Raw genomic sequence first — 13059 nt, 5'->3', positions numbered from 1 at the left:
CTTTAAAAATGTCTTCGTGTCAATGTGCTGTGCACCTGAAATACCAGAACCGTGTGTTTGTCATTTTTAAAATTGAAAAAAAAAAACAATCGTCTTAAAACAATCACAACTCTGTTTGTACCAGGAGATTTGGAAATCTGGGCACGTTTGCTATTGATCAGCTAACCTTCTTTAATGGATTGAAGGCATTTAAAGATGATGAAGAATTAGAAAGCCAGATAGTAGAGAGGTAGAGCAATTTTTCCATAGTCTCCAAATGTGTATAAAACTCTGAATTACCAACAATAGCTATGCTGGCTGGGGAACAGAGGAATTGGTCCTTACATACAGGGGGCATCCAAGTTGGCAAAGACTAAGTTATAATGTTAGACTAAAGCTATTAAAATGCCCATGTTGTTGTAATCATCACCACCACCACCACCACAAAATTTTAATTTGGCCAAAGAAACTGATTGTGTGAGACAACATATTCAGTGTAAATTAATCCATTCAGTCATAAGCTCATTTCCTAGCTTTGCACAATGGACTGAACCCTAACTAGCCAAACAGTTTGGGTCTGCACACCAGGCTGCCTCACAAAAACCAAGAAACCAAGCCTAGTCCAGATTAAAACAATCCAACTCCAGCACGCGGTGTGAATGAAGTTGATCAATTCACATCTCACCTTGAAATGAATGAGACTCGGCTTGCTGTAAAAAGGACACCCTTTAAACTCACGCCCACAAACACGGTGTTTGCGAATGACTCCAGCATGTAGCTTCTCCAAGTTCTGGGCAAAAATGTCCTTCTCTAGCTTCGACACACGGAGGGGTTTGGAATCAATTTTGTCATCCAGTTCCTGAAAGGCATGCAATTATGGTTTCAGACAGGAGAGAATATAACAGTACTTATAAAATAAAGCAGGCTGATAAATGAGGCATTTGATTTAAAAGGGCTAGAATCAGCAGATTGGCAGGAAAATAGTGGCTTTGTCCATTTACTCCCTGTCTTCCTTATGAAGGGAGTCTCTCTCTTCAGCTAAAGTATGGGGTTGGCAACACGGTGCCTTTTGGTGCCCACCAGCTCTTTGCTCCAACTGACGTTTTTAAAGAAGAGTTTTTAAAATCTAAAAACACATTAAACAGGGATCTGATCTCCTGCATGGCCAAGCTCTGCTTTCAAGCCTCCTGTTGTTTCGGGCTCCACAGAGATGGCAGGGAGCAGGGTGGCCAGCTGAGTTAATCACCTGGCAATTGTGTGTTTTGTGACTGTCGCTCACCCCAACTTTGAGAGGTCAACACTGCAAAATGGTTGTCGTAGCTGAGGTCAGACGCGAAAGGGTTAGAGGTCTGATCTTTTAAGTTGAACAAAACAGCAGGATTTTAAAAGAAGGAAGAAAAAAAAAACCCAATAAGCCACGAACCCCGTGGGTAGGACAGACCTCACATTCAACCCAACAAGAAAATACAAATGGAGAAGTAAGAAAGATGGATTCTGAACCTGCAATAGGTTGTATTCTTGGTCCCAAATCCCCATAAATTCTGGCTCTGCAAGAATATTATCTGCATCCTCCTCTTTGCCTTTGTCTTCTGGGATGGTCTCTACAGAGGCGTTATCGCTTTTGTGGTCCAGCAGCAAGGAGGAAGGCGATGGGGTGCGCCAAGCTTTCTGCCGCAGAACAGAGACACTCGTGATACATTTTTCAACGGAGGCTGGAAGGCTTCTCATGTTATTGGGGCAAAAAGCCAAAGGGCGATTTGGCCTGGTGACTTGGTCACAAAATCTCGGAAATGGCTATGAATGAATGAATAACTGTATTGGTTAGTTAACTGACCATATCAAATGGAAATGGCTATGAGAAAACACAACAGATTCTTCAGAAACTCCCAGAAACTGAACACTGCGAAATGGGAACAGAAAACCCCCAGTAATTTGGAACAGACCCATTACTACTTCCAAATAAGTTGCTTTCTTGCCAAGAACACCTCTGAAGACAGACAAAGGTGGCACTAGCATGTCTCGTCCTTACCACCGGGGTCTGCAAACCAAGCCAGATCCATACGTATTCCTCCCATTTGCATCAGCTACTTATGAAAAAGAAACAAATTTAAGATACATAACCCTGCATGGTCTGTGTTTGTGGCAATGAAATCCTACATTCCTTACATTCAAATTCGGAGTCTCATTTCTGACCCATTTCCTAGAACGACCTTACGGGGTGCTAATTGGAGGATGGAAGTCGAAGGATTTTGACCCAATCCGACAATGCCACCAGCTCACCGGTTCTTCCGTGCTAAGCAGCCCTCCCCGTTTTTTCTCACCTGCGTGTCCGGTGCCACTGTATCGTTACAGGCTTCCTCAATGTAGCGCCAGGTTTTCATGCGCCACTTGACAGCATCAGACAGTTTGTCCCGGCCTTTTGGTTTCTGGGGACGAGATTTCTCTCTCAGTTTCTCCATCTGGGCTTCTTCTTTCAAAACCTGAGCGACTATTTCAATTTTTCTGGCTTTCTGCTGCTCCAGGAACTCCCTGCGGGTGAAGCCATGGCAGACCGTTGAACAAACTGGAAACAGACACCGGGGAACCGAGGGACAAAATGGCGACATCTGAGACCAAGCTGATTAACTGCTCTCATGCTTTTTAAAGAATATATGGAAAGAGAAAATCTGTGCTTATTTGGTGACCTGTGTTCTCACTGCATTTGCAAATATCCTCCTTTGAAAGTTACTGTAGAGGTTGCTAACACAAGAACTCGGAGAGCTGGTGGCTACTAGCTGCTGGAATTTAGGTTTTTTCTCACCTGCTTGAAAAAAGTTCTCTGGATTGACTATAATTAATAAAGGAAAAAGAATTTCCAAGTTGTTAGCAAGAAGGGGTCAGAAAGGAAGCCTCAAACAACACGCTAAAGGGGGTGTTGGAGGGGGGTTAACCCTGATGCTGGTTTCCAACCCTACTGCTCTAAATCTGAGGTCCTGACTCTTTCATTTCTAGGCACCATTTTTCTGGACTGGCTTACTTTAAAAAAAACCCCACACAGAAAGGAAAAAAAAAAATCTGTGCACACACATAAGCACATCACTACTTTTAAAATGACATTTCAACTATTAAAAAACAGGAATCATTTCAAGCACCTCCCACTAGAAAATTGTCCTGAAATGACAGGAAGACTTCTTAATTCCCAGCCAACACGGTGCATACAGTAACTTATGTGGTGGGGAATTACAGTCCAAATGTCTTTTTAAACTTTTTTTCCCCCGCATAACATACCCTTTGCAACTGATGTCTGACATATGAACGATTTAGGGGGAAATAACCGTAAGGCTGTTAAGTTATCAGCACTCAATGAAGGGGCCGCCATCAAAATGATCTTTCAAGAAAATAAGCAGCTCACTTTTTTCGCTTTTCAATCTCCACCTGTTGCTTCTGGCAAAAAAACTCCCGGGTCACGTTGTGTCCTTCAGCCTGAATGGCTTCCTTTATTTTCTTGTCTTGCTCTTGAGCATCAAGTGCAATCAATTTGCCCAGGACTTGACGGGTTCGAAGATTTTCCTAGACAAGAGTATTAAAAAAAACCCAACACTTCATTTTTGGATCCACAGCAAAGAGCTTCAGGAGGGCAGAAATCAGCAGTTGCCCAGCACAGTCACAGTCCAGATTTCAATGGCTTTCAAAAGTTATTCCCTTTTAAAAATTTTATTTATTTTATTTATCATATTTTTATTACAACCCATCTCCCCCACTCGGGGGACCCTGGCGGTTCACAATAAAACAATAAAATCCCCCCCACCCCCCAATTTCTATCAGTCACGTTCAAAGCCGTAACACAGTTTGACTGATCTGGAATCTGGCTCAGAATGTTGCATAAAGCCACTCGGGGTTTAGTCAGTCAAGCACAGTTAAAATCATGGTTTAGCCTGATATAAGAACGAGGCTACAGTATTCCAAAACCTGTTCTTATTTATTCATCTATTATTCAAATTTCTATCACCGCCCGTCTCCCCCCAAAAAGGGGGACTCTTATGATGGAGGTTTCTGTTTTTCCACCTCATTCTCTGGAGGCTTCTGAGCTTCTTTCAGTGTTTTGGCCAGCTTGTTATTTTCTTTGCAAAATGGCAAATGCAAACTGTTGCCAGTGGTGTTGAGTTACTGACACACATTTCTCCATCCCTTTGCAACCTCCTTTCCAGGCTAGGAAGAAGAAAAACCCTGGAATAGGGTTCCTCCATTGGAGTTTAATTGAAACTGGAAGGCCCAATTCTGAGGTTTATTGTAAAGGCAGCAGTACATTCTCCTTCTCAAGCAGTTAGCCTTTACCCGATTGGAAGTGATGCTGTTTTTCAGAGACAACACCGTTTCCATCCTTTTTTGCAAGTGTTCCTGACGGCTCTGTTCCTCCTCCAATTCCTTCTCACGAACCCTGTTGGAAAAGCACAGGGTCAAATCTGTCCCATTTTGGTCAAGCGGGTTATGCAAACCCAGCCATCCTGATCAAAGTCTATCAAGGGGTACAGCTTAGCTTGCCATGGGAGCCCAAGAGAGCAGGCAGCCTTGATCTCATTCAGGAGCATAAACACAGTAGCATCATTCACACCTCTCAGATCCCTTACCAGGAAATGGCCCATGTCAAAACTGTAAATATTTGGTATCCAAAGACTGTGTCTTTTTAGAGGCATGGATTTCCCTTGGCAGTGGTTGCGTGGTTCCAACTTCCTCCCAGTGTTTAGTCAATCCCCAACCTGGGGATCCACAGTGAACGAGCAGGGAAAATCAGAAACTGCCGAGACATGCCCAGCCATTCCTCAATTCCAGAAGTAAATACTCGGTTTTCCAAATGACGCTGTCTTCTGCTATTCGTAGGGGAAAGACCCAACTTTTCTGCATTTCAGAAACAGCTATTTTTACTTGCAATGGAGTCTATGCCACCCCCCCCCCCACAACCTGCTGTCTTCCAGCAGTGTTTGACTTCAACTCCCAGAATTCCCCACCAGCATGGATCATATGAGCTGGGGATTCCAGAAGTAGGTATCCTTATGCTAAGCCCTGGTTCGCTTAGCCACAACTGCCTGGCTTTGCAAAGCACACTAAGCTCACACATTTCACAAGCTCACAGGACATTGCCCTGACCAAACAACCTACTTTGTGGTTCTGAACTAAGTCTCGGAACTGAAGGGCAAGATGTCTGGAGCCACATGTTGGGGAAGGCAGTTCAAAAGGTTAACGGACTGGGCCTCTTTGTATTCTTTAAAAGTAAAACCAGAGGGGGAAAAGCGAATGACATACTTTCCTAAACTGTCCTTCAGAAACCGGACTGCCTTTGCATGGTTCCTCTGAGAATCTTCCAACACTTTGGTAAGATTTTCTTCATAAGCTTTGCTGGCTTCCTGTATTTTTCTACAGAGAAATAAAAGCAAGCTTCCTTCAGATGGGGTCACAAAATCCCAACATGTGATAGACAGAAGGGAGAAGAGAGAAACAGGATCTTCCCAACAGATTCTTAGTCATCAGTCATCTTGTCAGGTTACCTGAGCTGTTTTCTCCCTGGCTGGGGTAAGAACTGAGGCCCAAATTTGCCACTTTTCTCCTCCCTCCCCACGCCTTTTCCTCTGTACACCATACTTTTGATGGCAAGTCAGACTGTAGGGGGTTGTCTTCCTGCAGTCTTTGCAAGTCACCCCAGGAACTTTCCGAGCTTGAAAAAACCAGGGTAGAGATACTTCAAATAACTAACTCATTCTTGAGTTAACAAGAGCAGGCACCTATGTATCATCAAACACATCCCAAGTCCACTTGGGACTACAACTCCTGTCATGCACAGCCCATGGGCCCAACAGCAGGCCATTCTTGGAGCTGGCATACCTGAGTGCCTTCTCCCTATGCTCTTCAGCAGTGTTTCTCAACCTTGCCAACTTTTAAGATATGTGGACTTCAATTCCCAGAATTCCCCAGCCAGCATGCTGGGAGTTGAAGTCCACATATCTTAAAGTTGACGAGGTTGAGAAACACTGCTCTACAGCATTTAGCAGTCAAAGTCACAGCAGCAGGGAAGGGCCAGGATGCAGAGATCCACTTCTGGAAACAAAATGTTATGTAGGACTCTAGTGGAAATTTGGAAGCCTTCCTAAGAGGGTGTCAAAATCCAGCCTACCTTTCTGTGCTCAGCCATCTCTGGTTCAGGAGCTGGGCCTTCATATTCTGTTTCTGGAGCCGTCCGCCTGCTTGCTCTTGGTGCTGTCGGTCGAGCTCTGCCTCATCTACCTTGACCTGCTTGTGCAGCTCGGCAAAATTCCCCTGCTCGATTTCAATCTTCCATAACTCAAACCTTGACAAAGGGAGGCCCCATCAGTAGCCAACCTGCTTTGCTGCCACATTACACTTTGAGGCAGTCTCTGGTGGCCCCAGAACCCTTCAGTGTGGTAGGTGTTTCCAGGGACAAGTTCTATAAGGCTGGCTCAGTTTTCACATAGTTATTAATCAGCCATTTAGGGCCTTGTTGGCAGCCCTCGCTTGGCTTGAACTGATCTCAGAGCAGGTAAGCCGAGCTGGACCTGGTTAGGACTTGGATGGGAGATCACAAGGAAATCCCAAACCACAGGCTAGCCCAGTGTTTCTCAACCTTGGCAACTTTAAGATGTGTGGACTTCAATTCCCAGAATTCCCTAGCCAGCATGCTCAGAGGCCATCTAGCTCATGCTGGCTGGGAAATTCTGGGAGTTGAAGTCCACATATCTTGAAGTTGCCAAGGTTGAGAAACACTGGGCTAGACTGAAAAAAAGAATGGAAAAAGAAAAAGTGGGAAAAGGCCAGGGCAAACCCACTTCTGTATTGAGCTAGGCTGGAGGGAGATCCTACCTCACCTTCACTCCAATAAACCCAAACGAAACAATATCTTTAAAAAATATACATCACTCTAAAAGAGCATCCGCGACTCTCTTGGGGTTGCACGCTGTTCTTCAAAAAAGGGTGGACAAATGGGAAAGCTTGTTAATCATAATTAATCTCAGTGGGTGAGGACACCCCTCCTTTTCTTTCTCTTATGAAGACCTCCTAACTAGCACATTTTATTTAGACTCTACTTTTCCTCCAGGATACTCAAGGGGGACAATGTGGTTCCACAACAACCCTGCAAGGTAGGCTAGCTGGAGAGGTGGCAGCTAGCCCCTCAGCCTTAACTAATTCACAGAGATCCTGAAAATGTGAATTACATCACAACTTTCATATCTAACCACTACGGAACACTGCCTTCGGTTTCATTCCAGCCGATTCCTGCTCCGTTGTAGACTTCCCCACTATGCAGCGGGCAGTGAAGTGGTACATGATAACTAGGAAACATTAGCACAGTCCCAACACAGCCAGCCAGTGTGGTGTAGTGGTGAAGGTGCCGGACGTAAGACTGGGGAGACCCCAGGTCGCTTCAGAGCCAACCAAGCAGCTGATATGAATGTGTTTGCTGCTGCCACGGGGTGTCTATTGGGTTATGGTTTTTAATTCTGTAAGCTGCCCGGAGTCACCGTGTGTGAGTTGGCAGGCCTTGTTTAATAAATAAATTAAATAAATAAAATGCAGGTTCAAGTCCACCCTCAGCCAGGAAAACACACAGGTTGCTTTCTCTTAGGCCAGCCTACCTCACAAGGTTGTTGTCATGGGGAAAAATGGAAGGGGGTACTAATACTACACCTTGAATTCCTAAAGAAAAGCAGGATAGCAAGGAGGGAAGGGAAGGGAAGGGAAGGGAAGGGAAGGGAAGGGAAGGGGAGGGAGGGAGGTTTGGGTTAGAGTTGTGGTTAGAGAATAAAAATGCCTCCTTGCTGAAGCCCAAACTGTCCTAGCAGGGCTGCTGCCAACTTTAAAATCTTAATGCATTTGCATATGTATTGCTCAATTCCCCCTCCACCCTGCTCTCAAAAAGAAAAGAAGTAGAAAACATGAAGTGGAGATTTTCCACCAAAGTCAGGGCCAGACAGCTAAACTGCATTAAGAGAAAAGCACAGGGATCAATTTGCCTGCTGTTCCCTCCATCTTCTTTAACTTACACGTTTTCATTTAGCATCGCACTGATTTTTGATTCCACGTCCTTTTCATTTCCCAGTTCACCACACAAGCGCCGATGCAATGCCTGTAGGCGGAACACGGTGGTGCTGCTCCATTCAAAGGTAGCGGGGAGGGGCAGAGAGAGGAAGGAAAAAAGAAAGGAAGGAGAAGAAAATTGGAAATAATGAATTGTTAAAACTCAGCACAAACCAATCATGGTGCCTCAAGGGGTACAGGCAGTTGTTTTCCGAACTTCTGCGGGTTTATATTAACAGAATGTTTTCCAATTCTACTCTAAAAGGATCGATTCCCTTTTCAAGCTCTTTCAAAATCTCTTCTCCAGTTGATGGGCAAGACCTAAAAGAAAAGCGTCTTCTTTTTCCCCTGCAGACATCACACTCTTGCAATTAAAATAATAGAAAATCATTACAGCCCATGTCACTGGGCTCTGTACACGTTCCAGGAACCAGGCACTGTCACAGAGAAATTAAAATTCATATTCTGGTTCTGCTCTTCTGCCATCTCAGTGCTTCCATTATTCATCTATTCTCTTTCAGAAAGGACAGGAGGAAAGGTGAATGACTGGAAAGCAGAACTGGGCAAAAGGACAAGGCAATAGGGAGGGCAGTGGGATGGGATGTGGGAGGCATTTTCCAAGTGCTGAGATATCTCTAGAAATCAATCACATTTGGAAGTTCAAGAAAGGGGACACAGGAAATCCACACTCCTGTATAGAGCCTTTACTTTGGGACCTAAATGAATCCTTAAGCCCAATCTAATCCTAATACCTTGTACCTTTTTTTTTTAAATCATGAACATGATTGACGCTTCCTCATCTGGATTATAATGGGAAAATATAGCTGAGACAAGAATCACTCTGTTCCTTGAGGGCAGCTTTCCCAAATGTGATACCTCTAGCTATAGGCAAAAAACAGAGGGCATTTTCCTGAGAAAGGATCTGTTTTACCGTGGTTTATTTAAATCTGATATAACCTTGATCCAGTCCTGCCTGCAATTGCTTCAGTTGAATTTGGGCATTTTTGGCATCTTAGTCCATTTGTTTTGCTCGCCGGCACATAACGAGGCTTTATTTTGCTGATCGGCATGTATTTTGCCAGTCGGCACATAATGTGTTCCGCCTTGGCACAATTATATTAACTCAATTAATTCCAAGAAGGAACAGGGGTAGCTGTAAATGTCGTTGATCCGCTGCACACAAGTCACCGGCAGCTTTTAATTCAAGCGAATTGGGGGAGCAGAGCCAGGGCGACAATTGCGTGCTGTCTCCCAAATCCGGTGCCAGCTTGGTGTTGTATCTGCACACTTCCCAAACATTGGAAGAAAAAGAAAGCGGAGAGAAAAAACGTTAAAAAAAAAAATCTGAGTCGCAAGTACATGAAATGCAGCCAAGTTCTGGGACGTTTGTCAGGGAGGGGATGAAAAATCATTGCAGAGAAAGTATCCCAAATATAGTAACAGGTTTCTAAATAGCTACTGCAGATCAGAAAAAAAAAAAAGAAACAGTGATTTGTAGCCCCAAATGGAATGGAGACCGATGCACTAACATTTGGTAGCCAGCACAGGGGTCCAGAACCTGCACCCTCCCAAAATAAACAAACTACAATAATCCCACTACTGGCTGGCTCAGTTGATAGCATCATCGCACTTGGGAAGTAAGAAAACCGATTCTGTTGAATGACAGATAAAAGATTTGGGCAGCAACTGAAACAATCACACAGAAAAATCCGATGCCGCAAAAACCAAGGATCTGCTTTTCAGGAGAAGTGTCCCTATGGGCCATTTTGGGATGCTTGAAATAGTTCTGGAGATAGCTGAGGAGGTTCACCACCTCTCCAACAACGTGACAGCTCTGCAAAGTCTGCAGCAATGCAATGATTCAGCTACAACAGAAGAGGCGAGCAGAAGCCTCTGGTTTTTTGAGAAGAAGGGCATCAATCATGGTCTGAAGAGAATAAAATAAAACAGCCTTCAACCATAGTTCTTCTCAGTAGTAACGGCCTGGGAAAAGGGAAACACCAAAACTGATCACTGAAATTTCTCCAGCCTTGTCCTAAGTTGAAGAACAAGTTGGTAGTCATCAGGCTGGGTCTCCTAAGTTAATCACAGGCCACCTCTTTGATACAAAACAAACCAGAAAGAACTTGATGTAAAAAGCTTGTTGCAGTCTTATTACTCATACATTTTAATTACTCCCACAAGGAGAGTGTCTGGTGCAGCCTTGACCTATTCTCTATTACGGAAGGACGGAGCATTGGAAAATACCATTATTCTTAGAACCAGCCTTCTTTACTGTGCATGGCACTTTTCTTTTGATGAATCTCAACCCAAGTGCCACACCAGTTTTTTTTGCTTCTCTGGCTCCCCTTACTCATAGAAAGACCAAACCTGCTTTAGGGTATCATATTATTGTTGGTATTATATCATGTTATATTTAGTGCATTGTATCTGGATTAATAGCACGTTAAAATCTGCATGCTAATTTCCTCTGAAAACAGAGGTTTTTATTTTTCTGCGTCATTTAAAAAATTCTCTGTACGGTGTTTTTGAACTTTTCTTTGCATTTCTTTTTTTCTTAGACGTTTCAAAGAAGACGTTTTTAAAAAGAAACAAGAAAAAATAAAGGAACAACGTACAAATGAATAAACTAGGAATTTTAAAGTGCCATAGTGATGATTGTCTTCTAATATCTCATTGTTTAATTATGAAGAACCAAATATGTTAAACTGTTTTTAAAGATCAAAACTTGTTATTAAGCTCTGAGCTAAATGTGAACCATGGTCAACACAGTATGAATCACCAAGTAAGATTATGTGCTACAGCAAATTCAATATGTGTTCTCATTTAGATATCCTGTAAAATTGAAATATGGGCTCTATGCACAAAGAAACCCAAATTTTGGATGTGGTACAAATCCACGTATTTAGTAGTTCTGAACCCTTTTAATTGTGACAGGTATAATTGTTCCCCCACTATGTCTATCCATCATTTTGCAGCTCCCTTGGCTGACAATGACTTTCCGTATCTAAGATTACTTCTCACTAACATTTAACAGAGATAGAGGAAGCTGCAAACCAACAAAGAGGGGCTTATAAAGTAAAAGAGGGGACACTTGCACATAAAGATTTCTTGGCCATCTCAGGACTGATCTCAGTGCAAGAGCTTTGCAACCCATCCACCAACTTTTTACCAACGTTTTGCCTTGAAGGGTGGGGAAGGGAATGACCCACAGCAATTTCGTTGCCATTAAATGGAATGAAAAGAAACACCATTTATCCCAGCGCTGGTTCTAACTGCTCCTGGGTGGACTCTTGCCTCGGAGGTGGAAGCGAAGAGGAGCGAGCTGTTTCAAAGCTATTGCATGGACCTAGATTTGCTGAATAAAAGCCCGCTTGCACGCACGAATAACTTGTGGGACAGATAAAAGATGGCATCAGCAACAGACTTCCTTGGTTTTGCCAGCAAAAGGTTAACTCCTCCTGCAGCACGCTATGGTCTCTGGAGATAACAGCGTTTCATTTGTTTATCAAACACCTCAATCACCAACTCATTAAATACCTTTAAAGAGAAGAAATCAAAGAGGGGGCAGAGAGTGCTGTCGGAGGTGTTCGGCTTCAGCAGTGACTAGCTACAGAAAGAGCCAAATCCAGCCAATGTTACCCCCTTGGGCACATCCTGGGGAAGCAGGCAGAGCTACATACATATTCCCAGCCTCCTTCTCGTTCTCAATTTCTTTCTCCACGTTCCTCTGCTGCTTGGTGAGTGTGTCCAGCCGAGAATGGCAAGCGTTCAACTCTTCTCTGAAAATAGGAGAATGGGATTCAGCCAGAGCTTGTTGGACCTCTGCGGTGTCAGGTCTCGGTTTTGCTCATCCTTCCCTGCTCAGAAAACCCCTAAGGTTGCTATATGCTGTGCATAGATTAAAAGGGAAAACTAGCCCAATTCAAAAGTTCACAACTGAAGAGATGCAACAGAAAAGGAAAAAAAAAAAGGAGGAAGAGGAGGAGGAGAAGTGCTAATCTCCCCTTTGCTATAAACATTTCTCAGATCATCCTTTAGATTTGCTGTCTCATGGTAAAGGAGTGTAAGGGCGAGTCACCTACATATAATTTTCACTAACAAGGCCTGATTCACCCAACCAATGGGGAAAAGTTTCTAAACAGGAGCACTTTCACTAAAAACGGGCTGGCTGCCTGGTCAGTCCAGCCCTGCTTTCTTGACCCTGTTGTCCTCCAGATGTCAGGAACAACACCTCCCATTATCCTGGCCAGCAGGGTCACTGGCCGTGGTAGCTGGGGATGGTGAAAGCTGTGCTTCAACCCATCTGGAAGCAGTTACAGGGAACTTCACTCATACGTTTGTTTGATTTAAATCTCACTTTTCCTTTAAGAGCCCTTGCCTACAACTTTGCTCTACCCCCATGCCGCACCCAGAGATGCCATGCTGTTTTTGACACCCTGAAGCAGCAATGTATGAATAAATCTGCCAGCTCTGATTTGGTGATTTGTACAAGTTTGGACTTTTTTCATATTTACAGCCCTGATTTGGGTATTTCCTCGTCAGCATCCACGCCATCTGCAAAAACAGCTGGCGCCGAAATAAATTTCTGAGTGCTGCTCTATAAACAGCAGAAAAAAGCAGGCAACAGTGGGGAAACTGACCTGGTTTTCTGAATGAGCATCTCTTTTTCTTTGGTGAGACCGTCAAGTTGATTCAGGTTTCGGCGCAAGCTGAGGACACGAACTCGATCTGCGTAGTTCATGGTCCGTCCTTGGGTCTGCACCGGGAATTGTTCTGAACTCTTCCTATTAGTTAGAAAGGAATGTATCGATGTAAAGGAACAGACTGAGACTGGGACAGCCAATACATTATTTAAATAAATGCATCAAGGGATGCCTTAGGCTAGGATGTGGGCCCAGTAGACCACATGCCCCCTTCACATGTTCCCCTTTTTGCAGCTTCTTAGTTTGTGTGAAGCCCCAGAATTCAGCCCAACTTTTTCCCCTGGGAGATTTTAAGGGTCAACGTTTTGAA

The 13059-nt window shown here is 43.9% G+C and overlaps 1 protein-coding gene across 1 annotated transcript in view; it reads right to left on the bottom strand.

The window, feature by feature from the left end:
- Positions 1–12824, bottom strand: part of CFAP74 (cilia and flagella associated protein 74) — a 45634-nt gene extending 32810 nt beyond the window's left edge. The window contains exons 1-10 of the mRNA XM_063317680.1: positions 12687–12824; positions 11686–11825; positions 8010–8205; positions 6125–6298; positions 5260–5370; positions 4294–4396; positions 3371–3528; positions 2301–2508; positions 1480–1647; positions 665–838 (exon numbers count right to left, since the gene is read on the bottom strand). Coding sequence (XP_063173750.1) covers positions 665–838; positions 1480–1647; positions 2301–2508; positions 3371–3528; positions 4294–4396; positions 5260–5370; positions 6125–6298; positions 8010–8205; positions 11686–11825; positions 12687–12787 — 1533 coding nt within the window. The 5' untranslated portion in view covers positions 12788–12824. The remainder of the gene's footprint in view (positions 1–664; positions 839–1479; positions 1648–2300; positions 2509–3370; positions 3529–4293; positions 4397–5259; positions 5371–6124; positions 6299–8009; positions 8206–11685; positions 11826–12686) is intronic.
- Between the last annotated feature and the right edge of the window lie 235 nt (positions 12825–13059).

This window comes from Candoia aspera, chromosome 18 (assembly GCF_035149785.1).
Source record: "Candoia aspera isolate rCanAsp1 chromosome 18, rCanAsp1.hap2, whole genome shotgun sequence".
NCBI lineage: Eukaryota > Metazoa > Chordata > Lepidosauria > Squamata > Boidae > Candoia > Candoia aspera.
Note: the sequence above shows the minus strand (reverse complement) of the source record. Positions and strands in the feature narration are given on the sequence as shown.